The sequence below is a fragment of the Cucumis melo genome, chromosome 9 (genome assembly GCF_025177605.1).
Source record: "Cucumis melo cultivar AY chromosome 9, USDA_Cmelo_AY_1.0, whole genome shotgun sequence".
NCBI lineage: Eukaryota > Viridiplantae > Streptophyta > Magnoliopsida > Cucurbitales > Cucurbitaceae > Cucumis > Cucumis melo.
The window spans coordinates 8,870,132-8,898,108 of NC_066865.1; the positions used below are offsets into that span (position 1 = coordinate 8,870,132).

General features: G+C 35.1%; 1 protein-coding gene across 5 annotated transcripts; it reads left to right on the forward strand.

Annotated features, from left to right (window-relative positions):
• The first annotated feature begins 4,636 nt into the window (after positions 1–4,636).
• On the forward strand, positions 4,637–16,096 carry LOC103503344 (uncharacterized). 5 transcript variants are annotated; one of them, XM_008467509.3, is made up of 5 exons: positions 4,637–4,963; positions 5,080–5,189; positions 13,404–13,546; positions 15,805–15,880; positions 15,981–16,096. In XM_008467509.3, exons 1-4 carry the CDS (start codon positions 4,810–4,812, stop codon positions 15,845–15,847), a joined length of 450 nt encoding a protein of 149 aa, XP_008465731.1. In that variant the 5' UTR covers positions 4,637–4,809; the 3' UTR covers positions 15,848–15,880; positions 15,981–16,096. The 5 variants fall into 5 exon arrangements, with proteins under 5 accessions (XP_008465731.1, XP_008465730.1, XP_050946367.1 ...); XM_051090410.1 differs by having other exon boundaries at positions 4,671–4,963; positions 5,080–5,192; positions 13,408–13,546; XM_051090411.1 differs by having other exon boundaries at positions 4,672–4,963; positions 5,080–5,192.
• The last annotated feature ends 11,881 nt before the right edge of the window (positions 16,097–27,977 follow it).

The window sequence follows — 27,977 nt, forward strand, 5'->3', positions numbered from 1 at the left end:
CGCATTTTCTTCCTTTTTCTTGCATTCTGACTTCATTATTCTATCTAAAAGGCTATAATTACTTGTATTTCTATAAGTTATCACGTTACTAGTTTAACTTGTTGACATATCATGCATCTATCAATATGCTATCTCTGGCTTCATCCCATGCCACTAATAAGTTTTCTTCAAAGTTCTATACATCTTGGTGCTACCTAGATGCATATCGTATGGTGAGTTGTGAGCTTCTTCTAAGATAGCAACCTTTAATTTTCTGAAACTCGAAACACATAGTCTGCCTTACTTAACTATGGCTTCATCTGACCTTAGCTAAAACTCGGCCTCTTAGCCTTACTTGGACTTTCCAAACCTTTACTGAACCTCGTTGTTTTCTAGCTGTCTTCTCACAATCTCAGTCACTAGAGAAGACCTAACCTAAAACTGAGCTAATAAGCTCCATGAACTCTCTATAGACATAACTGCCATAAAACTCTTTACCTCTTTCAACAAAGCTACTGGAATATCGCATAAGGCACTCTTCGAAGGTCTCGACTTAATATCCAATGAAAATCACTTGGAAATTAAGTATCACAACAATATATCAATCATATGACAATCAAATAGAAACAAGCTCACAATCACAGGCCAATCGAATAGAAATTATTGCGAATTACTTAATATGTAATAAAAAGCATAACAATTAGATAGAAATAATAACACATTATTAAATATCAAATAAGAATCAGATAATAAAAAAATACAAATGATCAGAAGCTAAATTAAAGATGAGTGTTGAAAATTGCAAAATATTTAGGTGTTTTAAGTTAAGGGCAATTGTGTAATTATGTCTAATGACATTTAGGTAAATTTTTCATGAGTGGCAATTATGTAAATTTAATCCCTTCATCATTTAAGGTCTTCAAATATAAAACAGAAGTTGCTGCAACATACCTAGAGAGATAAAAGCAAATTTATGCTGATTTTTGGGGGAGATTTTGAAGATGCCGCCATGGGTATTTTTGATTTGGCTTCAGGATAAAGTTTCAGATGACAAAGTCCTTGTTAAGTGGTTGGGATTTTCAATTTCGGCTTGATTTTCCACTGATTGTGGAAAATTTAAAATCTAACAAAATCAAATTCACAGTCGATGGAACAGGGAAGAGAAAGAGAAAGTGAAACTTGAGTTTTCACCGAATCAACTTGAAATTCAATTGATTTTTGAAAAGACAAAAAAAGGAAGAAAATAAATTTGTGTGGTTATCGCAAAATCAGGATTCCCCCCAGCCAGCCCCTTGTGGATGTCGAAGCTGGACAACGGAAGGTAACTGAAATGCCTGGCCATCGATTGCCTCGTCTGGAGGATTAAGACTGGCTCGCAGGCTTTACTTGCTTGCTTGCAGGAAGTTCATATATCTCTTTTGCCTTAAAGAATCCAATTGCAACTCACACAGTAAGGAGAAAGAGGAGCTCTCAAATTCTTTGAGCTTTGTTTATTGACCTCTGTAATTCTTTGAGCTTTGCAATTATAAGGGTCCTCAATGAGAATAAAGTCAAAGACTTTGAGTTTCACTCCTTCAAATTGAAAGGATAAGGACCCGCAAATTCTTTGGACCTACTCCACCTCTCCTTTTTAGTCGAGCTACTTTGCATCCTATTATTTTGAGTCGAGTTATTTCTAATTTCAGGGAAAGGATGCAATTTGAGTACTTTTCATCTGAGCCATCTTGACTCTCAAATTCCTTCTTCCCTTGATCTTCCCCGTCAAGCCTTCTTTCTTTAACTCAGCCTACTAGAATAAAGTAAAGGGAAAGTGTATGTATTTGAAACTATTGAGGGTAGTTTTGTAATTTAAAAACATATTAAAAATCAACGTGATTTGCCACATTTGAAATATTGAAAAAGATGGTGATATGGATGCTAATATATTGATTATTTTTGCTGCTTGATGCAATTCTCCGATAAAGATTATTGCATTATGCATATTACAATAATGGAATATAACATATTATTTGAATAATTTAATTACTAGAACACTATTTCTCTTTTTAAACTAGATAGAATATTTTCTTAGTAAATTTTCATAAATATAACGAACTACTAAAGTATTTGCGGCCCGTGCAACAAAGCCTATAAAGTTAGCCATTTTTTAAATATTCCAGGTTTGCCCTTATGTCTTTCTTCTCCCATCCGCTACGATTTTTTCTCATTGTCTTTCTTTCTTTCTTCTTCTTTTTTTTTTTCCGCTGCGATTTCTTTCCATCGTCTTTCTTCTTTTTTTTCTTTTTTTTTTACGTCATTTAGATTTGGGTAACTAAATCTGATTTCTTTCTATCGCTGCGATTTCTTTTCATCGTCTTTTTTCTTTTTCTCTATTTTTTTACGTCGTTTAGATTAGAGCAACAAAATCTAAAAGATCGTATATAAAGAGTCTTGAAAAAAATCATTTAGATTGAAGTAGCCAAATCTAAATGAACGTGTAAAAAAAATAAATGATCATGTACCAAAAGAATTTAAAAAATCATTTAGCCAAATTTAAACGATCATGTACTAATGAACCTTGAAAAAATAAATGATCGTGTACTAAAAGAATCTTGAAAAATTTTGTTTAGCCAAATCTAAATGACCGTGTAGCCAAATCTAAACGAACAAATTTAAATGATCGTATAACCAAATTAAATAATAAAATTGAAAAAATAAATTGAACCAAATCTAAATGACAAACTATTTACACTTTACCTAAAACCAAGTGTAATGAGCTTTTGCCCTTTAGTGGTTTTTTTACCCGTAAATAGCTTGTGTTTTTTTTGTTATCCTTGGAAAATCCCTAAAATAAAAATTATTATATTATCTAACTTTTCATTTTATTTATTATATGTCCATAAATTACTATTAAAAAAAGCATTTTCAAATATGGCAATAAACCAAAATACTTATAAAATATAGCAAATTTTTAGATTCTATCAAATATAGACATGGTTTAGTATCTATCATAGATAGAAATGATATTTTGCTATATTTTATAAATATTTTGGGGAAACTTTCATAAATGTAACAAAACACCAAACTATTTATGACCCGTATAACAAAACCCATAAAGTTAACAATTTTTTAAATATTTCAGGTTTGTCCTTCCATTTTTCTTCTTTTCCTTGCGATTTCTTTCATCAGTCTTTCTTCTTTTCCTTCTTTTTTTATGTTGCGATTTCTTTCCATTGTATTTATTCTTTTCCTCTTTTTTTTTTTTGCTACGATTTCTTTCCATCGTTTTTCTTCTTTTCTGATTCTTTTTAAGTCGTTTAATCTTTCCATCATATTTCTTCTTTTCATCTCTTTTTTTTGCTATGATTTCTTTCCATTGTCTTTCTTCTTTTTCTTTTTTTACGTCGTTTAAATTTGGGTAACCAAATCTAAATGACCGTATACACCAAATAGCAAAATCTAAAAGATCGTGTATAAAATTTTTTGAAAAAAAATCATTTATATTGGAGTAGCCAAATGTAAACGGTCGTATAAAAAAGGTAAACGATTGTGTAAAAAAAACTCGTGTATAAAAAATCTCGAAAAAAATCATTTAGATTGGAGTAGCCAAATGTAAACGATCGTGTAACAAAAGTAAGCGCGATCGTGTAGACAAAAATAAAAAATCGTGTATAAAAAATCTTTAAAAAATCATTTTGATTGGAGTAGCCAAATGTAAGTGATCGTGTAAAAAAAAGTAAACGATCGTATAAAAAAAATTATCGTTTAGAGAAATCTAAACAATCGTGTACCAATGCGTTGTTGACGGCGTGGTTGACGAAGCATTTTTGGTATTTTACATGGTGGGCTTCTGGGTTTTTTTTATTTTCAGAATTGTTCTATACAGTGTAAATACTTTTCCCCTTTGTTATATTTTTTGAAATACCCTAATATTTTGAGTGATTTGCAATTTTTAATAGAGAAATTTTAATAAATATAACAAACTACTAAAATATTTACGGTCGCGTAACAAAACCCATAAAGTTAGCCATTTTTAAATATTACAGGTTTGCCCTTTCGTTTTTCTTCTCCTCTTCGCTGCGATTTCTTTCTATTGTCTTTATTTCTTTCCTCTTCGTTGTTATTTCTTTCTCTCGTCTTTCTTCCTTTCATTTTTCTCTTTTTTTGCTACGATTTCTTTACATCGTCTTTCTACTTGGTAATCAAATCTGATTTATTTTTATTGTGTTTCTTCTTTTTCTCTTATTCTTTTTCGCTGTCATTTCTTTCTATCGTCTTTCTTCTTTTCCTTTCGTTTAGATTAGGGTAACAAAATCTAAAAGATCATGTATAAATTTTTTTGAAAATATCGTTTAGATTGAAGTAGCAAAATATCTAAACGATCGTGTAAAAAAAATAAATGATCGTGTATCAAAAGAATTAAAAAAATCGTTTAGCTAAATCTAAAACCAAATCTAACCAAATTAAACGATTGTGTAACTAAATTAAACAATTTGTAACTAAATTAAACATTTGTAACCAAATTAAACCATAGAATTGAAAAAATAAATCGTTTATATTTAACTATCTAAATTTAATACCAAACAATAAACAAATATCAGCCATTTTTTATATTTTTCATTAGGAACCACTTTTATTGTTAGATCCCTTTTTAATAATTTCCCTTAAGAAAAACTAATTAAAACCACAAAGGTAGACACACCAAAGTTTTCCACATTTAGTTCATCGTGGGTTGAACCTTTTTGGGTTAAGATTCGTTTGTTTGTTGGGATATTTAATTGAGTGATCGGAGTGATGGGTAACAATTGAAGTCTAAAGCTAAAGCTTGTGTAGGTATTTTATAGCGAATAGATGGGGAAGGACTCGAAGCCAAAGGACGCGGGTGGTAAAGGGAAGGGGAAGGCAAAACAAGGAGGTTCCGGAGCCGATGAAAGCGCTTCCAAAGGAAAGGGAAAATCCGGAAAAGCTGCTGCCGATGGCCTCGGAACTTGTACTTATGTTAAAGGTTTCCTCACCTTTCTCTTTCCTTTTCTTCAATCCTATTTACGAGGCTTAATTTCTGAAGATTTAGGGATCTGGGTCCATCATTCTTACTTTCTTTTTCTTCAATTTGTTGTTTAGCAAGGCATATACTGTCCGAGAAGCAGGGAAAAATCAATGAAGCGTATAAGAAGTTGCAGGACGGTTGGCTTAGCAATGGAGACAAAGTTCCACCAGCTGAGTTTGCTAAGGTTGTATTCTTCTTCATCTTATTTTTATTTTTGGTTTTCTTTCTTAGGTGACCATTTGCAATTCTGTTTAAGAAAAGGGGGCGTTAAGTCTTTAGTTAAAGATGCTTCATATTGTAGCTTAACTCACCGCGGGGCAATATAGAGATGCCGTTGAGTGTGATTGTTTGATACAATTGTAAGTGGAAACAGATTATTTCTCTAATATACTCATGTCACTCAGCATTTTCTTTTTTGTGAATAATGCGATTAATTCGTACTTGCTCTCATTTTTCATCTGTAAGTAACGATGGTAGAAATCCTTTACGTGAATTCTATCTTCTAGGTAACTGAATAGCAGTCCAATGGCTGAATGTCCCGCTCCTCTCTAGTAAATTGGCTACTCATGATAGGTTTCATTTCTTAGAATTTGACGTTCAGAGTGTGTATTATGTGTTCACGTTAGATTATGAATACATTTATGGGATATATTCAAGGGCTTTGATAGAGAGATAGTGAATATGTATAGCCCTTTCATTTTCTTGTTTTTAGGTGTATGAACAATATCCTGGATGGTTGAGGTCCGTTTGTGTCTAAGCGAAGTCTTTTTGTGGGTTTCAACGAGAAGGTATATAGGAATAGAGTTGTCACCATTGAGAAGTGTTGTTATTATTCCTTATTAACCTATATGTAACTTGATGCTTGATATTGTGAGGTTGAGGATCAAACCATCATCCTTTGGCAACTGTCTCAATTTGCACATATATATATAAGTTAGTAGTTAATTGCATATGGCGTCTACCAGTGAATAAATAAATTCGTTTGCTTTTCTTCTGGATTTTAATTACTGATAAACCCAAAGGTTTGAATTGATATGTTTAAGTAAACTTAATATTTTGATAATCACTCCCTCTCATGTGTGGACGTAGGTCTCATTTTACTTGATTGGAGCACCTTCTTGATGCTAGCTTCGTTTTTGTGTGGCTTTCCTTTTTGTATAACTATGTGTCCATTGATTTTTTCTCAATGAAAGTTTTCTCATAACAAAAGACCCAATCCTAAAAAAAAAAAAAAGCATAAGATCCAATACTCACCCAGTGAGAAACAAGAAAGATGGTTGGAGGAACTAAGCTTGTAAGAGTTTGAATGTAGGACCTCCTATTTTGATACTAAACTTCGTTTGTGAATATATTAGATATCTTATTTTAAAATTTGGATGTTATTTAAGGCTTTCTTATATAGAAAGATATGTCCAACAATGTATATAACATAATCTGAATAACAACGGAGACACATTTAATTGACTTATTGCATAAATCTGTACAACTAATACACTAGTATATGTTGTTTTTGTCATTCAAAATTTGCAAATCACACTATCTTCTTAATGGGATAGAAAGAACTCTTTTTGTACCTTTATAGTGTACATTGTGTTGGACAAGAGCCCGGTTTATTTATTATCAACAAAGAGAAGTGTTCAGTCTTAGGGATTAATTTCAATGCTCATAAGCAGAGGGCTGGGCTCATCTGGTTGGTTGTGAAGTCCTCTTAGATTACCACGATCTTCCATTTGGTCAATTTTTTAAACTTGCATGAATGTTAGTGATAGAAATGTTATTAAGAGCATTGGGGGACATAGTAGTAATTAGTCAAAGAAGTTATTGAAGTACTTGGTTATAAATTGAGGGAGTGGCGGGGGAACACAATTTGGCTGGAAGAATTAGGTCTTGAATGAAATCTCAAGCGAGGAGGTTCTAAGTACCTTAAATACCTAGGGAATGATATTGTAATTTATTTTATCCTTTCCATCAATATAGTTGGGTTCTAATATTTAGTTGTCTATAAATGTTAATTCAGTTGACCCAAAAGAAGACAACTACTCTATTTATAGCAAAAGTAAACTAATCCTAATCCTAATTAATAAAAGAAACTTAGTCATAATCCTAAATAATAGAAACTAATTCTAATCCTAATAAACCAAAGAAACTAATCCTAATCTTAATCCTAATCCTTATAAATTAAGGATTTGACCATAATACCCTATTCCTACTACATCATTTCTATCCCTCCCAAAAACAACTTAGTACCTTCAAAACCCGCGCTCGCCCTGAGCCTTGCGACCTGATGCCTCGGCCAATCTTCCACCTTGCCCAAAAAACTACAAATTTCTAGAAAACTTCTTTCAACTTCAAGCATTCATAACTTTTAATCTAGCCATCAAAATGAAAAAGTTCATTCTTCAACTGGTTTGAGAGAAAACACATGAGGGAATTGAGAGCATTCTTCATTTGAAAATTACCTATTCATAGAGCTCTCTACATGAAAAACCTTGCCACCTCCTACTTGCCGGAATTTGGAGTATTGCATGCTGTGGGCACTTGTTCTCCACTTCCACCGACTGCCTTGAACGCCTAAGGGTCTTCTAGAATGCCTATCAGCTTAACTCCTCTCCAAAAGCCTCCTAGCAAAACCATGCTGCCTAGCGAACCTCGAAAAGCCTCTCGAGTTTTAAAACAAAAATGAAGGTAAAAATAAAAAAGTAAGTCGGTCAAGTGGAGGCATCTTGGAACATCCAACATCAATAATATCCATTTAGGAGGGTTGTGGACATTTAATGTTAATTCAAAATAAGGAAAGTTTGTGAAAGAATTGAGATAACATCCACTTCGTATTGCTACTTCTTTTTTCTTCATTGATTCCCGCGTAAATTGCGATTCATCCAGGATTGGTGTACCCTAAAATTCATCTTCATCTTCGTAGAGAACTGTTTCTTCATTTTTTTGTGCAAAAACATCAATTGGTTTCCTTTGCAACGCTGCCGACTTCATTTTCTTTGTCCAAAGTAGGTAATTCGGTTGCTCCACGTTTTTTGTTGTCAATGATTTTCACTTCAATGCTTAGATTTCCTATCATGTTTTCTTATGTTTTTGAAATTTTAGATGGGTTATTACCTGATTTTTCCTCAATTGTCGACGTCATTTTCTCTTTCAAATTAGGTCTCACAATCTCTAAATTGAAAATGTTTTTGTCGTTTTCATTCCCACTTGCAATTTCTTCTTTGCGGTTTATATTGTAATATTCCCGCTTCTTTGTGTTTTTTTCTTCCTTATTTTCTTTACTTGGCTCATTTCCTTCGATTGTTGGCATGTTATTTTCGTAGTATCTTCTTTGATAAACTTGCCTTCTTGGTCGTTCTTGGATTATTAGAAGCAAATTTTGGACATTTTTTTGGAGGAATTTGTTGCATGTTCGAATTCTTTCTTTGTTGGGAGTAATTTGTGATTCTTGGTTGATTTTTTTACATTTGTGGTTGTGGTAAACCCATGTTGTTTTTTGTTTGATCAAGTGCCAAGGACATGGGTTCAAGTGAAGAAAAGATACCATCGATAGTGCTTTCGGTTGACCGCAAGCACAAGCATCAGATGATGTTTTTGATGATAGGAGGGTTGTTTGCTCGGCCTCTTTGAAGGTTGTCATGGGGTCATTTCCGATCGACCTTCACACCATAAGGTCCAAGTTTCTTGGAGCTCCGATACCAATTTGATTGTATCAATATTTTTTGAAGTTGAGAATACAAGAAGACAACTACTCTATTTATTGCAAAAGTAAACTAATCGTAATCCTAATTAATAAAAGAAACTTAATCCCAATCCTAAATAATAAAAGAAACTAATTCTAATCCTAATAAACCAAATAAACTAATCCCAATCTTAATTCTTATAAATTAAGGATTTGACCATAATACCCTATTCCTACTATATCACTTATTTTCAAAAGGGAGACCCTTTTAGGATTGGCAGGGATGCAGTGGCCTTATTGCACCTCTAATTTGTGGATGATACTATGTTATTTTGTTCCGGTAGAGATGAGTCTTTCTTGATCCTTAGCTATATTGTGGCCTTCTTTGAAGATATGTCTGGGCTTAAAATCAATAGGAACAAATGCACTATTTTTGGAATTAATAGTAATCAAGACAAGCTTAAGAGGTGGACAAAGATGTTTGATTGTGAGATTGGCTCTTTTAGGGGTGAGCATGATAGATCGAAAAAGTAAGGCGACTGTTGGTCGGTCGGAAAACGAGAGGGGTCTGTCGAGGTCGGTTTCGAAAAGTTTCAAATCAAGAATTTTCAAAAAATATTTCTAAAGTGTTAAACCGACCCGACAAAAACCGACCGACCGACTAACCCTCCTTCGTCAATGTCGAGGTCTGTTTGAACATTTACTAAGCCAACTGTGTTCGGTGGCGGTTTTGTCGAAAAACCGACTCTGACCGACCGATGATCACCCCTAGGCTCTTTCCCTCCTCTTTATCTAGGACTTCCCTTGGGTGGAAACCTCAGAGCTTTGACTTTGTGGGATTCTTTTTGTGAAAAGATTCATGAGAGACTAGTGGTGCGGAAGAAATTTGTTTTCTCTAAAGCTGGAAGACTAACCCTGATTAAGGTATGTATTGAGTGGCATCCCCGTGCATTATATTTCCCTTGCACGGCCCCTAGCTTGGTTTGCAAGATTATTGAGAAATATATGAGAGGTTTGCTTTGGGAAGGGGTGGACAAAGGTTCGAGTATACCTCTGGTTAGTTGGGAGGCAGTGGGACATTCGGTGAGTCAGGGGGTTTAGAGATTGGTAATCTAAGAACCTACAATAGAGCTTTGTTGGCCAAGTAACTCTGGCATTATCTCCTTGAACCTGAATCTTTATGGCCTCGGATAATTGCAAGTAAGCATGACACCCATCCTTTTGAATGGACAGAGAAAGGGGTTAAAGGTACTTTTCGAAACCCTTGGAAAGATATTTCTTTTGAGCTCTCATCTTTCTCCCAGTTTCCTTGTTGTATTGTGAGGGATGGCTAGGACACATATTTTTGGGAGGATCAGTGGGTTGGGGAGAGGTTCATTTGTTCTTTGTTTTCACGTCTTTACCACTTATCCTCTTTTAAAAACCATATGATTTTGGATCTTTGGGTCGACTTTGAGAATTTTGTGTCTTTTTTCTTTGGTTTCCTTTGCAATTTATCCAATAGGGAAAGAACGGAGGTTGCCCCTTTTCTTTCTTTGCTCGAGGGGTGCAGTTTTAGGGACTAGAGAAGGGATGTTCATGTTTGGAGTCCTAACGTTAGAAAGGGTTTTACGTGTAAATCTTTGTTTAGTTTACTCTTGAATCTCTCCCCCTCCAAGGAATTTGTTTTCGATGTGGTCTAGAACATTAAGGTTCCTAAGAAAGTTAGGTTCTTTATTTGGCTAGTCTTACTTGGTGGGTTAACATTGTTGATAGGTTGACTCTTCTTGTTGGACCTTTTTGTTTTCTTTTTCAGAAGGCGAAGGAAGATTTTGACATCTCGTTTAGTATTGCGAGTATGTGCATGTCGTGTGGAGTTCTTTTTTGCAAGAGTTTGGCTTTAACTTTGTTGGTCAAAAGAGTGTTCTTGCAACGATCGAGGAGTTCCTCCTCCATCCGCCCTTCAAAGGAAAGGGTTTGTTTTGTGGTTGGCTGGGGTGTGAACTGTGATTTGGGATATTTTGGTAGAAAGGATCAATCTGTTTCGTGGTAGAGAGAGACCATAGTGAGATTTGGGCTTTTGATTAGATTTCATGTGTTCCTTTGGGCTTTGGTTTCGAAGATCTTTTGGAACTATTTCTTAGAAAACATTTTAATTAGCTGAACCCCTTTTAATAGGTGGGGTGTTTTGTTGGGCTGAGATTTTTTTGTATGCCCTGGTTTTCTTTTATTCTTTCTCAATAAAAGCTGTTTCTGTTTGAAAAAACATGAACATATATGTTAGGTACTAGATATGTAGTTTTTGTTTGTTAAGGTGTATAGGGGTAATTAGATAGATAGGAAGTTACTATAGTTATTGTATAAGGGTGGATACTAGGGTGGTTTCTACTTGTTATAAATGGGAGGTTATTTCGTAGAGTGATCTTGGGCTTGGGTGAGAGTACTCAAGAGGGAGATACCATGAGCCTCATACTTGGGTTTATCTTGTATTTCCTTATAGTTACATTACAATAGATTCAGATCTTGTTCTCCTTAGGAAGTATCCTAATAAATTTGGTGCCCTTCAAATACAAGTAGTGGTTGCTAGGATTTTACTGTAACATTTTTATATTAATCTATATTTCATTGCAAAGATTAATATATTCACATAAATTAGGGGTTTGGGAGAATGTAGTGTTTTAAATGCCCTCCTAGATGCGTGTCATGGCACCGTTTTGCAAGGCAAGGCACATAAAAGAAGGCGCACATCTTCTGTGAAGCACTGGGGCTCGGGACTTTTTCTCTCTTAAGACCAAAAGATTAATAATTCTGGATTTTTCTTCATTAAGTTAAAAAATAAATTTTACTAAGAAATTGCTTGTGTTTAAGGTTATTATTTATTATTATTATTAATTTTTTCCATTTCCCCACAATTATGATTTCTCTTCTTTATGTAGCACTTTTATTTATAGTGTGCTAAAAACAAACCCCATTTTTTTGCACCTTGTAATTAAGCCCTAGAAGACCAATACACTTTATTATGCCTTGTTGGCTTTCAAAAACACTCGGAAAAGGTAAAGGGGGCACACCTAGTGAATTGAGCAACTGTTGGGAAGCCTTACGCTTGGGAGGTTCAACTTGGAGAATTTAAGGGGCCATAAAAAAGCATTATTGACAAAATGGTTCTGACATTATTCTCTCGGAGTCTTCTTCCTTGTGATAAAAAGATTATCATGAGCAAGTATGGTTCTCATCCGTCTTATACTAGATTTCAAGTGGTGCTAAAAGTTCATCAAGAAACTAGTGGGAAGAAATTTCTAATGAGCTTCCTTCTTTCTCTAACTTGATCTAGTTTGTGATGGATGATGAGAAGGGAATTTCTTTTGGGAGGTTTGGTGAATGGGGGATCTTCCCCTATGTAACATGTTTTCTGAACTTCCATTTGTTTGCTGCTACGAGAAATTTCTTGTGTTGCTCGTGTTTTGAATCATTGGAGGATCTTCTTTTCTCATCGTTTGGGTTTTGTTGTTCGATAGAGAAATGACAGAAATCATGCTCCTCCTTTCTCTTTTAGGAGTTCTCAAGTTTAGGTAGGGGGAAGATACGTTTGACCTTGGAGTCTTGTTCATGAGGACTTTTCTTGTAGATCCTTTTTTTCTTCATTTTGCAGACCCCTCATAATCCTAAAAAGGGTCAAGGTCTTTGTTTGTGGACCTTGTGGACCTTTTTCGTCATAGCTCATTTTGTGGACCCCTCATGGAAGAATCAACACGTGCTTAGATAGCCTGGGAAGGAAGGAAGTCTTTGGTTGGACTCTTTCAGAGGGTGGAATTCATTTTGGAGGTGTGGCTCATGCTTAGTAGGTTTGCGACCACAACTTTGATGCGTTTTGTCTCCAAATAGCTCGTCATAGCTCTTTAGTGCTATGATTGAAGAGTTTGTCATCCATCTGTTATTTCGAGGGAATGGAAATTTTTTGTTCTTTTTTATAGAAAGCAGATGTGTGTGCTTTGTTTTGGGGTATTTTAAGAGAAAGAGATGCTAGAGTTTGTACAGGGATTGAGAGGCTGTCTTTTGATATTTATTGTCTCCCTTTGGGTGACAATGACAAATTTCTATTGTAATTATGTTGGAATTCAATTCCAACAGTCCTCAATGATGAGAATATGACTTCTTTATTGAATTTCCATGGAAATGGTTACAATATAGAAGTAATCGAATTGCAAATACTGCACTTCGATGAACAAGACTCTCTCTCCCTCTATTCTATTACCCTATCTCTCAAGAGTATAGCAGAAAAGAACTTCACAATGAAAACTCACTATCCTTTCTCTCTTCCTACTATTTATATTCTTCCTCTATGTGGTCCCCCACTTCTTTTACAGTTATATTTTCTTTTCACATTCAGTTGCATTCTTCTCTCTTCTACAGTATTGATGTACAATCGGGGGTCTAACAAATTATTTGTTCTTATTATACTTAATTGGAGGCACTTTCTTTAGGCAGGGTGCTTTTCTTCTTTTTCTTTTTTTTCTTCTCTTTATTTTATTATTATTATTATTATTTATTATTATGCGTTTGTATGCTTTCATTCTTTTATCAATGATAATGAAGGCACCTTACTCTCTTTTCAACCCTAAGCATTGTCGTTGATGAATGGAAATTAGGGATTTCTTTATGTATGTTTCTTGCTGTTTTATAACGACCTGAAATGTTACCAAATGATAATAACACGTTATAACAACCTGGTGGGTGTCTCAGTTAGCAGCTGAATACTCAGAGTGCCCTTCAGGGAAGAAAGGTGGGGACCTTGGATGGTTTCCGCGTGGAAAGATGGCTGGCCCTTTTCAAGAGGTTGCATTCGCCACACAAGTTGGAGCAACCAGTGCACCATTCAAGTCAACGTATGTCCTTTCTCCAACTTGTTTATTGTAATCGATTGTTGCCATTGGTTTTTCTATTCTGATTTTTCTTTATGTCCATCTGCTCTTTATTTTTGCTCAATATTCAAAACCTAACTAGGACAACGGGACACAAACACCACATGGACATGGCAACATGGCAATTTGGTTGGGAAGCAGAAAGATAATGTATAGAATGTCTATATATTGTTATACTAATACTTCTATACAGATAGAAAATGCAAATTTAGTATAAAAAAAGATATACTTTACTACAAACATACAAAATTAAGTCAGAACAACATTTTTGAGATCTTAAAAGACATAGAAAGATTAAGTTGGCTATAACTAGAGGAAGAAGGTGACTTCTAATACTTCAGGACGAAACAATGTATAAGGATTCAGTTTGTAAGAAAATCTCTGTTGGTTTCCTGTGTCCAACAGTGTCCAAATTTTTTAAAAAAAACTGTTTAGTTTGGATAGGCTTTTTAGCACGTTGGATGTTTTAAAAGGTGATGCGTAAGCTTCGAGGCGGTATGAAGCATAAGCCTCATTTTAAATTAAGAAAACATAATTAAATCTTAAAAATAAATATATTCTTAGCATTTTAATATTGCATACATACACAGAACATATCCCTTAATTATGACAAAGAAAAAAATCTCAATAATTAATCTGATAAAGGGAAAAATCTCAATATTACATCTAAAAGTTGGTAAAAAACTTCTCTAAATCAAAAGTTGAGAAAAATCTAACCTAAAAGTTTGACTCTTTGGTGTTGACTGAAGCGATTTTTATTACATTATTTTGTTCTCATCATTAACTCCCTCCACCGATGGATTATGTTTATCTTTATCCCCCACTTTATCTTTTTGTGTGTTTTTAAATTACTATTTGGTTGGTTTTCATTTTAAAATTCAATTAATGATAATTTTCATTGCCTGTCAGTTCCACTTCCTAAAAAACTCGATCAATGATAACTTTTGTTGTTAGAGGCCGTCGGTTCTACTTTCACCCAAGTTTCATTGTTGAAGACATATGCAAGAGCAAAATTTATTGCTCTCGTTGGTAGGGCCCAACCCATTTAACTTCCATCCTTCAAAATTTTGAGGGTTTAACCTCATCAACCTCATGTGTTTGACCAAAGGTGTACACCTTTACTGGACAGAGGCATAAGTCTTTTTTGGAACACAATAGCACGCCTTGAGGCAAAAGGATGCCGCCTCGCCTTGTGCCTCAAGGCACGCATGTTGGGCGCTCTGATAGACTCACCAATCTCTAAACGGAATTGCCAACTGGGATACTTGGTCAACCATACCTTAGGTTTTGTTATCTTTCGTTACCCGTGACCTTGGAAAACACAAGAGATCAAACCACAACTATGACTCAACTTAATACTCAAATTAAACATGTCATCGTTACAATTTTGGATAATCAGACATGCATAGTGTAGGCGAACAAATAAACAAGTATACAAGACATACAAGTATGCATGATTAACGCGTGAGTGTAATTTATTTAGTAGGCTCACTCTAGAAATTCAAGCAAGGCGGTAGAAAACATGAACATCAGAAAAACCCATGATCAGCCCACAAAATTCAAAACAAAAGTGCCTAACAATCTTCTAAATCAACATTTGGACCTAGTCAGTCATTGAAGCTCGAATTCTAATGCCAAAATCTTTGCTATAAGGCTAAATACGAAGAAATCTCATGGGTTTTGATCAAAATGAAATCCGAGTTTAAAGCTCTGAAAAATGTCCACTAACCCTTCATACAAACCCTAAAATAAAAGAGAAGCTTAAATAGAAAATGCTGAGAGATGTGTGGCGTTGTGTGGAAAAAGCCTTGCTTGCTGTAGTAACGCAGCGTGGGGCGTGATGGAAATAATATAGCTCCATGACCCTGCACTACATTCTGTTAAGCTCCTATTTGCTCCAAATCAACTCCAAATTTTCCAAAGTGCTCCGGAATGATTGTAATATTCAAATTCCTACAAGTATAGAGATTTAAAGTCAATAAAGAAGGAAAATTAGAGGCACATGATAGCTGATTTAGGGACTATCACTTTTCTGAAGATACACATAATTCAAAGATTCTAATCACAACAAAGAAATTAATTTTTTATTTTTTAAAACAGAAATAAAACTGTTATGTATAGGATATTAAGAGCAACTATTGATATGATAAAGATGTCTTTGGATTAATTTTGCAAGTCAAAGAACTCCACAGAATTCACATTTTTGCTTTGTTGCAATGCAGGCATGGGTACCATATTATCTTGTGTGAAGGAAGAAAGAATTAGGAGATCTTGCATTCAAGCAAATCCTAAATTTGGGTATGCATTGACGATAATAATTTCCAGTACACAACTTTTTTCTTTTTAAGAGCTCTACCAAAATACTCGTTCACTATATTGTGATTATTGTTCTTTTTAGAGCCATGGAGTGAAGAATAGCAATGCCCATACATCTTCGTGTGTCTATAGTTGGGTTTGGTGATCTGTTTTACTAATATTTAGTAATAATGGAACTATGCGTTGATTTTTTATGTATGACAAGATTATCTCCTGATTTGACGAAAACTAATGTTGTAGGAGAGCAGATAAGTATTAGTTGCATCCAAATATTAATGAAGTCTTGGTTTGTAAAATAAGGTTGAATAATGAAGGTTCGAATAGAAGCAGTGGTTAGAATAGGTCTCCTTGGTGGGCACCAATCATTGTTTAAGTTCCTATTTGAATTGACAAAACATTAAATTCTTCTGATACAAAATTGTTTAAAATACATTTTAAAGTCTACGCAAAAGCTACTTTTGAGTAAATGTCAAATACTTTCTTTCCTTTAAAATGACTTGAATTGAAAATCAGTTTAATGAATAGGTCATGAAACCTTCTCTAACTAAGAGAATAAATATACACAACTCCTATCGCAGCTGTGCTATGGCTCATCCAATGAAGAATCCATTTTTTCCCCATTATGAATACTCCCATTTAAATCATTTTTTAGACCACCATTTCTCTTATTTGATTTGATTTAGCATACTCTTTTAAATGTAAAAGTCTCTTTCCAGTTCTCCCTAACAACATTTCTCTACCATTAGTCTTGGTTCATTCGATCATCGTTATGTTTTGCCGTTATGCTCTCTTGAATGTGTTCATAATATACATGAAAATTGCAATGGGTAGCAAATGAACATAAGAGTTGTGATTTTCTAAAATTGCATATAGCAAAAACATTTAAATTTTATGTAACAAAAACATTTAAACTTGATTTTCGATTTAAAAAAAAAGTTCAGTTCAACTCTCACGTGTGTATCAAGAAATATTTGAAATACTTTATATTTTGATAGATCAATTAACTAGTAGACTTCATATTTGGTCTAGTAATTAATCTATTTAGTTTATTTAAAGAATATAATTTGACTTCAAACAGACACACTATCAAAATAAAAAAAATAAAAAAAAAAACCAATTTCTAGACTTCTTACCATCCTTCGTCTAGAAATAAAGAAAATTCAAAGTTCTCTTTTATTTGAAAAACCTGTCACTATCCTTTTCGACTATAATGATGGAATCATGCATTTCAATGTATAAAAAATGCTATTTTTAAAAATGTTGTTACATAAAAGTAAAGTATATTAATAATACAAAAAATATTATAGTTGACATTGTTTGTTCAAGTATGATAAATATTATTGATAAATATTATTATTTTGTATTAACATAGAGTTATTTTCATTGATGGTTTAATATATATTTGGTTGCTATGTTATGTTTTAGGGCGAGGAATAGAAAGTTAAGGAGGCATCGATTAGCCTTTTTTTGAATTCTTATTTACTTTCTTACCTATTTTGTATTTTCTTAGTTTTAGGTGGCTTCTTTTGAATTGTCATGGATCGATTCTTATGTGCCTCGGCTATGTATTTTTAATGTATGTAATATTTGTTTTTATGATTTAGGTAATGGATTTCGATGAACCCTTTGAATATTTATGAGTGGATATGTTCTCGAATCACTATATTCTATCCATCTTGCATCTTCATCTCTTGAACTAATCTACAGCTTGTTTGAGTGTCTAGTTTGACAAACCAATTGTTTAGACTTGCTAGCTAATTGCTATAAATTTCACATCTAATCCTTAATTGTTAGGTGTGGATTACTTAAGTACCATTGGTTATCTCATGGGTGTATGTTGTTTTTGAGCCTTTTTTGGTAACAACCTATTAAAACTATAATTCATGAGAGAAGTATATGAGAGAAGTATATTTGAATATTAAGTATATTTGAATATAATTCAAATATTAAATTAATGGAACATTTGTGATTCAATTGAAAACTAATAAATAATAGTTTGGTTATTTGTTTGTTTTAAATAAAATCTGATTTGATTTGTATTTAAATAAATAAATTAGTGGGGTGGTTAGAGGGGTACCTCAAGTCTTCTTGTGTTTGAAATAGATACAGAATACAAAACAAGAAATTTCTTCTACTTCCATTTTTTAATTGATCTCAATTTACACAATAAGATTCTTTACTCCTTCCTTTAATGCTTAAAAAACAATTCTTCTTCTATAAAAGTTTGTTGTAACAAAAATGGGGCAAAAGCAATTAAACCATCCCACACCAACAGTCGCTTTCCACTGTAGATGTCCATTTTAACTCGTAGAGTTGGGACCTACAGGGATCCATTCCGAACGAGACGAGGAATCCTTGAATACACGGTGAATGGAGGAGGGAGTGAAAAAGAAAATTTCTCCATTGGCAACATGGAGTTGGGGACATTCCCCATCCCCGGCCCCATGTTGCCAATGGAAAATTTTTTTTTCTAGCCCCAATCCTACCCCTGCCCTAACAAAAATATAATTAAATATATATATAAATAGGGAAACTTCCATAAATATAACAAACTATTACAATATTTATGGTCTGTCTATAAAGTTAGTCATTTTTTAAATATTTCAGGTTTATCCTTCCATCTTTTTCTCTTCTCTGCAATCGTCTTCCTCTTTTACTTTTTTTCGATTTCTTTTATCTTTCTTATTTTTTTTACGTCATTTATATTTGGGTAACCAAATCTGATTTCTTTCTATCATCTTTCTTATTTTTCTCTTTTTTTTAATGCATGTCTTTCTTCTTCTTTCTTCTTTTTCCTATTTTTTTTCGTTCACTACGTACATCGTCTTTCTTTTTTTTTTTTTTTTTTTTTACGTTGTTTAGATTAGGGTAACTAAATCTAAAAGATGATGTATAAAGAATCTTGAAAAAAATCGTTTAGCCATTTAGATTAGGGTAACCAAAGCTAAAAGATTGTGTATAAAGAATTTTAAAAAAAATTGTTTAGCAAAATCTAAACGATCGTATACCAAATTTTGAAAAAAAAAATCGTTTTCGTGTAACCAAATCTAAACGATCGTGTACCAAATTTTGAAAAAAAAAATCGTTTTCGTGTAACCAAATCTAAACGATCGTGTAACCCAATTAATTAAACGATAGAATTGAAAAAAATAAATATAAACGATCGTGTACCAAATATATTACATGCGTTACCAAATATATTACGCATATTGTTAACGGGACATTTTTGGTATTTTCCATGATGAGCTTGTGGGCTTTTTCCGTTTTTAGAATTGTTCTGTACAGTGTAAATATTTTTCCGCTTTGTTATATTTTTTAAAAGATCTCATATAAATATTTATTTTTTTACTTATTTAATAATATATATAAGAGTAAAAAAGACCTATTTGGATATTCTTCCTTTCCTTATTTTCTCTATTCCATTTTTTATTTCTTTTTCTCTAATTCCATTTCTATGTTATGAACTTTTGTATATGTATATGTTATTTCTTGACTTGTGTTTTATAAACTTTTCTTAAGAAAACATGTTGGTGTCTTAAAAAATATGATATAATTGAAGGCTTCGTTAGAATACTTATGGATTGATCTTTGATTTTTTTTTATATGAATTTTTGAATTTTATAGATGGATTTCTAAATATATCTTCTAACAGTTGAATTTTTATTTTTATAAACAATGAGAATTTGACATTTTAAATTGTTTTAAATAAGAATATTGAAAATATTATATCAAAAATAAAACAACTTTGGAAATGTAAAATAGATGTGAATTGAGAAATTAGATTAAACTTAAAAAAATAAAAACATGAAATATTTCTCCATGGGAACTTGATCCCCGTGGAATCCTGCCCCGTTCCCTACGGAGAAATTGGTGGGGATGGAAAATGTGATAGGGGGCGGGGACAGGGACGGGGAGTGGCATCCTCAACCCCGCCATGCGTTGTGGACATCTCTACTTCCCACAGCACAGAGGTGAAGCCCAAAGCGAGATGAGAAATTTTTTTGTCATAAATGAGAAAAAAGCGCATTTTTTGCATTCAAATTTCTCAACTTTAGTAATTTACAATGTAGTTTAAATGTTCCAGATCAATGACATTTATTAAATGCTATTAAATAAAAGGACATATACAAATATTTTAGGTCATTATGTTCTACTTCAGATTCTACCAATGAGAGATACTTGTAAACATGGTAAGTTTTTATTCGTATTTATTAGTTTGTTGATAGACCATAGTGTTGGAAGTGTGTGATTGACACGTCTAAATAAATAATTACCAAATTGAATATTTAAGAGAAAATAAATAAATAAAAAAGACCTATTTGGAAGACTTTTAAAATACAAAATTTTTTTTTGGTGTAGTCTTCTCCACACGTGGTTATTTTTTTAATATAACATTTGAATCTTATGTATAGGATTGTCATCGGTATAATTTACACCACAATTAAAGGAGGGATAGGAGATTATTTTGAGAAGTGAGGGGGAATTTTGGAGAGTGAGTGAAAGAAGAGAAGAGGGATTTTGGAGAGTGATGAGAGTGAGAATTGAAATTGAGGAGCTAAAAAGACAAAGAGAGGACGTTAGAAATGGGAGATTTTGAAGAAGAAAAAGTAAATACATGAAGATGTGTAGGTGTGAGAATGTAAAGGGAGGTGGGGACTTAAGAAGGTGGGCGAGTCTTCTAACACTTGACCTTATTCCATTTGACGTGACAATTTCGTGTGCTGTGAATTCAAAATTTGATTGGGAGGGCCGCATCAGTGGCAGCAACGTCACGAACCATCGGCAATGTTAGATGTTCCAACGTCGTGCTTTCAAACCTCAACATTTTGCATTTTGGCATGGTATCGACCTACTTTCAATTTTTTCATAGTTAGTATACCTCCGATTATAATATTTAATATTTCAAATCGTGGAATAATAGGTTTTTTTATTTTGAAAATTTTCATAAATACGATCAACTACTAAAATATTTATGGTACGGGTAACAAAGCCTATAAAGTTTGTTATTTTTTAAATATTTCATGTTTTTCTATCCATATTTCTTCTCCTCCTCATTGTGATTTTTTTCTATCGTCTTTCTTTCTTTTTCTTTTTTTTTTTTCGCTGTGATTTCTTTTCATCGTCTTTCTTTTTTTTTTCCTCTTCTTTTTTTACATCGTTTAGATTTCAGTAACAAAATCTGATTTCTTTCTATTGTCTTTTTTCTTTTTCTCTTCTCTTTTTTTTTTCGTTGCGATTTCTCGTCTTTCTTCTTTTACTCTTTTTTTTTACGTCGATTAGATTAAGGTAAAAAAATCTAAAAGATTGTGTATAAAGAATCTTGAAAAAAATCGTTTAGATTAGAGTAGCTAAGTCTAAACGATCATGTAAAAAGAATTATTTAGCCAAATCTAAATAATCGTGTACCAAAGAATCTTAAAAAAAATAAATGATCATGTACCAGAAGAATTTTAAAAAAATTCGTTTAGCCATATCTAAACGATCTTGTACCAAATTTTAAAAAAAAAAATCGTTTAGGAAAATCTAAACAACCGAATCTAAAGTATCGTGTAACCAAATTAAACGATCGTGTAACCCAATTAAACGATAAAATTGAAAAAAATAAATCAATTCAACGATAGAATTGAAAAAATAAATTGTTTAAATTTGGATAGTCAAATCTAAACGACTGTGTACCAAACACTAGCCAAATATAAACGATCGTGTATCAAATATAGTACACGCGTTGTTATCGTCATTGACAGGTTATTTTTTATATTTTTAAATGTAGGGCTGTAGGTTTTTTTCGTTTTCGAAATTATTTTATATAATTTAAATATTTTATCGCTTTGTTATATTTTTTTTTAAAAAAAAATTATTAAAAAGAATGGTCAAATACGTTAAAAATGTTTTAGTTGCCAAATGTTTTTTTTGAATTTTTAATAATTAATAATGGACTTAAATACCCATCAAGCTAGAAGTACCAAATAATTGAAAGTTTAATTTTTTTTTTTGAAAATACCAAGGATTCGTGGGTAACCTTTTTCTTTTTCTTCTTGTTTTCTTTTTTTCTTTTTTTTTTTTTGAAAATTAACTCTATCTTCCCACTTACCAATTTTCTTCTTTTGTTATCAATATTCTACAAATAATTTTTAAAAACAAATCAAAATTTGAAAAGTAAAAAAAACTTTAAAAAATAGTTTGTTTTTAGATTTTGGCTAAGAATTCAACTATTATTTATTGTTGAGCAATAAATTTTGGCCAATTAAATTCCGCCACGACATCACAATAAATATTGTGATAATCATAATTTGATTGAGTTTGGATAATTAAGTTTTCTTGTACCTGATCTAATTAAGCCCTAAATATAAATTAAGGCAAGAAATAATGGACCAAGTCCGTCAAACAATTGGGCCCGGACACGAATCCAACAAGCAAATGGGCCCAAGTCCAGAGTGTCAGGTGGGCTCAAGCCCAAGCCCAATAAGCAAATGAGCCAAGCCTAAGTCCAACAGACAGATAGACCCAAGCCTAACTGTAACACCCAACAAATTCGATATTTCTTTTTGTTTTGGCCATTGTCATCAATATTAAGTGTGGTTATGGGAATTTTTAAATTTATTGGAAGAACCTTACCATTTTGATTTTCTCGAGTAATTAAGGTTGGGAATCCATATTTGTTTAGGATAATAAGTATTACTTTTTATTTTATTATTTTATTTTTATTGGAAATAATTAGGGAAGCCTTATTAAACTAAAGTTGGTTGTTTTTGGTGAGATTTGGGGAGAGAGAGGAGGGGTTGTTTTGGGCTTTTAAAAGGAAAAGAAAAGAGTCATTTTTTTCTTATAAAAAGGCCTTGGGACTCGTGCGTAAAGAGGAAGAGAAAAAAAAATCAAAGAAAGAAAGAGGGGAAAAGAAAAAGAAAAAGGAAAATTTTTTTTATTGAAACCCTAGCCGCCGCACGCCGCCGCCGCCGCCGCCGCGAACCCGAGCCGCCAAGCATCCCCCCTCTCTGTTCAGCAGCGCAGCCGAGCCTGCAGTCGAAACCAAGCCGTCGCCGAGCTTCCAGCCGCGTCGGAAGAATTGTCCAAGCCGGTCCGCGCAGCCGAGCGCCGTGTCTGCAGCCGAAACTCGCCGCGCCGCGTCGATCTGAGGAAGAGCAGCCAGCCGCGTCGCGTCGCTCCGATCCAGCGCTGAGGAGCCGCAGCCGATTTGCCAGCCAGCCGTGTCCGCAACGCCGTCGCTCACACGCCCAGCCACGCCACGCCGCTTAGATCCGACGCAGCGCAGCCGGAACGTTCGTCAGCCAGCCGTCGCGCCGACTGAAATCCAGCAGCTAAGCCTCGCGCGCCTCCAGCCGTCGAACCCGAACCCGGAACCGCTCCACGCCCGCTCGCCCGAACCCGAAACCGAACCCGCGTCCGTGCCCACACGTGCCCAGCTCTCCCCGCGTGCAAGCCGCGTCGCGCCGCCTGCACTGCAAGCCGAGCCGCGCCTCCTTGCTGTCGCGAGCCGAGCCGCACGCGCGCGCCTCCTTGCTGTCGCGAGCCGAGCCGCACGCGCGCGCCTCCTTGCTGTCGCGAGCCGAGCCGCACGCGCAAGATCCTTGCGCCAAGCCGAGCCGAGCCGATCCCTGTTCTCCTTCCAGCCGAGCCGCCAAGCCTAATTTGGCCCCTTCCACCTAATTTTGGTAATTAAATCAACTATTTTGGCATTATCCAGTAAGATTCAATATTTTTGGGCACTAAATGATTTAATTTGGAATTAAATTAGATTATTTCTCCTTAAGGGACGTCCTGGACCAAGTAACTGCTGCAGCGGGGGATTTCTTCAGTAGGGGCTTGAGCACTGCAACCTCTCTCTAGGGTAAGCCATTTCAAATGAGTCTTGAACCGTTAGTCGTTGGTGACCTAATTACGAATCTTGGCATATTACACAGTTAGGACCTCGTCGCTTGGAAAGCGTACTGCCTCGCGGTTAGGACTCGACAAGTAAATCTCCAGGTAAGAGATTCTACTACTAGCTCCATGCTTAGAATTATGAGACTATGTATGCTCCAATTTTGCATGTTGAGGATTAGACGGTACGATGCCTGAAATCAATGTTAGTATGATGTAAATGACGATATGGTTATGCTATAGCCTGTTATGTGTGGCGAGAGCTGTTATGGCTATACGACGAATGTCGAGACGGAGAGTGTAGAGACGATTTATGTGATATGTTATATGCTGATGCCATGTGTATGTATACTGCAATTAGGGTACCTGTTAGCTTAATCTGTTAGAGTCGTACCTGCATGGGTGTCCTTCGGGATCACCACCTATTGAGGACTGTGTGGTCCGACGGGACGCCAGTCTAGCATGGATATAGATATGACTCGAGTGACTCGACGGGGTCCTCGCATCCCGACTGTCCTAGGTGTCCCCCGGGGCACCGAAGACCAGAGTTACGTTCCTACGGGAGCGCATGTTGCACGTGTTCGGGAACGTGCCAGAAATTGGGTACCAGTTACAGGACTCTGACAGGAAGTTAACAGGCACCTAGTGGGACTAGTAGTGGGTCCCTTACTGAGTATTTTATACTCACTCTCTTCATTTCATGTTTTCAGGTAGAGGACGAGGCAAGGGCAAGGGCAAGCTGGCGAGCGACCCGAAGTGACCGTGGAGGGCCATAGGGACTACTGCTTCCGCTTATTCTTATTTTAGACTTTCGTATTTGAGTTTGAGTACTTTTCATTACTTAACATCTTTTTATGTAGATAGGGCCCGAGTAGGACTTTAGAACGCATTACACCTTTTGCATAACTACCTTGTTTGAATTTTCATAAATAAAATTTCTTAAACGTTACGCGTTTTTTATAAATTTTATGACTTAAACCACTTGTTCTATATTTAGTAATGACTTCGATTCAGTATAAGGAGTTGGGTCGTTACACTAACAAACAAATAGGCCCAAGCCCACTTAAAGCCCATAAAATTTCTCTATAAATAGAGACATCTACCATTCATTTGGGGGACCTTTGATTGAAGAGAAGAATCGAAGCTCTGAAGAATTGAAGACAAAAACTTCTGAAGACTCTCAAGACGTGCAAGTTATCATCAACCTCGAAATCAACCTTCTGAAAGATCGAAGACTTGGAAGATAAAACTTTCCTTGAATTCCAGAAGATTGAAGCTCGAATTGACTTGTAGTTACAACTTCTTGAAGATCGAAGACCACGGAGTTTTAAATTTTACTTTTTGTATCCGAGAGAAAGAATCAAAGGAGTAAATATTAGAGATTGTATCCACAATACATAAATCAATACAAAGTTCGATTCCACGAATTAAATTTCGTCCGAAATCTCGTGTGAACAATTTGGCACGCCCAGTGGGACCATCTCTACCTTTCATCTCTTTCTCTTTTTGAAGAACATCTAAAGAAAATCATGATATCTCAAGGCAACACTTCCAAAGCTCTCAGTGACATCGACAAACGACCAAACACTCGTAGTCGCTCAAGGGAGATTCAGTCATCTGAAGATATGCCTCCTTTTGAAGTTGCAAAGAATATTTGGGAGCAAATCTCTAAGCCACCAAAAGGTGGAATTGTAATCAAAGAGAATCCTGCGATTGACGAATACAACTCGTTGTCTGAGCGCTCAAACGAGGAGGTTCCACAGCCAAATATAATGTCAGTTATGGTAACTGATGTGGATACAAGCAAAGACAGAATGACAGATCTCGAAAAAAAGGTTAATATGCTCATGAAGGCGGTTGAAGAAAGGGATTTTGAGATCGCATTGTTGAAGAATCACATCAAAAGTCGTGACGCTGCTGAATGAAGTCACACACACTATAAAAAATGCTAACAAAGGGAAAGCGATTATGCAAGAAAGTCAACCACAAAATTCCACCTCGATCGCATCATTGTCTGTCCAACAGCTGCAAGAGATGATTGCAAACTCCATCAAAACTCAATACGGTGGACCTGCTCAAACGTTCTCTTTATATTCCAAGCCATATACAAAAAGGATTGACAATATGAGAATGCCACATGGATACCAGCCACCCAAGTTTCAACAATTCGATCGAAAGGGCAATCCAAAACAACATGTTGCTCATTTCATCGAAACTTGTGAAACTGCTGGTACACGAGGAGATTTGTTAGTCAAGCAGTTTGTTCGAACCCTCAAAGGAAACGCCTTCGACTGGTACACCGACTTGGAGCCTGAATCCATTGATAGTTGGGAGCAGCTTGAAAGAGACTTTCTCAACCGTTTCTACAGTACCCGACGTATTGTTAGCATGATAGAGTTAACTGCAACCAAGCAGCGAAAAGGTGAGCCAGTCATTGACTATATTAATCGCTGGAGAGCATTAAGCCTTGACTGCAAAGATAGATTAACCGAACTATCAGCTGTTGAAATGTGCACTCAAGGAATGCATTGGGGACTCCTGTACATCTTGCAGGGAATAAAACCCCGTACCTTTGAAGAGTAAACGACCTGCAGAAATAGGGAGAGTAAACGATCCCAATTACTGCAAATATCATCAGGTCATCAGCCATCCCGTTGAAAAATGTTTTGTGTTGAAGGAGTTGATTCTAAAGTTAGCTCTAGACAAAAAGATCGAGCTAGAACTTAATGATGTGGCACAAACAAATCACGCCGCAGTAATCATACAGTCAGATAGTAGATTGTCTGCTATAGGGAGTCTAATCCAATTTGGATCGTTGGAACCTGGTATTATATATTCTTCACAGGAGGATTTACAAAATAATGACTTCCGGGCTGATGGCCCCAAGGAAGAAGAAAAACAAGTAGATAATGTTGAGGAGGGATGGACGCTGGTAACGCGTCGAAAGAAGTGCAAGCAAAGTTTTTTCCGAAAAGAATCTGGCACGTACCGAACATACAGAAGCAAGGGTAAGTCTCAGAGAAGAAACACAAGAAAGAACCTGAGAAAGTTTCTACCGATTATTGAAGAAAGTGAGGGGCTTTCTCGACCACGACGGTCGATAATTCTAAAGGACTTCTTCCCTAAAAACTTTCCAATGGAAATAGTCTCGTGTCATACTACCAGCACGACGGAGAAGGACGCTTTCCCCTTAAATGCAATGAAGGAGACACCCAGACCAGAGGATGTGCTTCCTTTAGGCATAAATGATTTGTTGTCACTATCACGAGAAGTTAAGGATACAATCATCGAGATATTAAAAAATGATGATGTCTCGACTACTGTTACATCACCAACGAAGGCGTGTGATTCCTGTTGTATGTCGATATCATTCAGTGATGAAGATTTGCTACTTGGGTCAAAGCTCCATAATAGACCTTTATATGTGTCAGGATACGTTCGGGAGCAAAAGCTTAATCAAATTCTCATAGATAACGGTTCTGCCGTCAACATTCTGCCCAAGTCAAAAATGAATCAATTAGGTATCTCAGTAGAAGAGTTATCAAATAGTAAACTGGTGATTCAAGGCTTTAATCAAGGAGCACAACGGGCAATAGGCACTGTTCGTTTGGAGGTCGTCATAGGGGATTTGCAGGCAAGCACAATATTCCATGTGATCGATTCGAGGACCACTTATAAAATGTTATTGGGACGTCCACGGATACATGAAAATGGAATAGTAACCTCCACGCTTCATCAATGCTTCAAATTTTATAAACAGGGAATTAGGAAGGTTGATGCTGACTCTAGGCCATTTACAAAGGCTGAGTCTCACTTCGCTGATGCAAAATTTTATACAAAAAGTGAAGACGTGAGTGAAATCATATCAACTGAAGTTCCAGTGACTAAGGGAACTTTTAAGAACGAGCAAGAAATGATCACAAGCAAGAAATCAAATAAAGGGAATGCACTTAATAGTCAACAAAATGATGAATCGACGACCGAAACTAAGTTAAGGGCGTCAGAGGCTGAAAAGATAGCAACCTTACAAAAGGAAGTCTCAAATCCCCCTGTTTTACGTTATATCCCTTTGTCCCGACGTAAGAAGGGAGAATCACCATATGCAGAATGTTCAAAAAACCTGACGGTCAAAAATACCGAGATATTAAAGGAAAATTTCACCGTGCCGCTTACCAAGATAGAGAAAGGAGAAGCGAAAAAA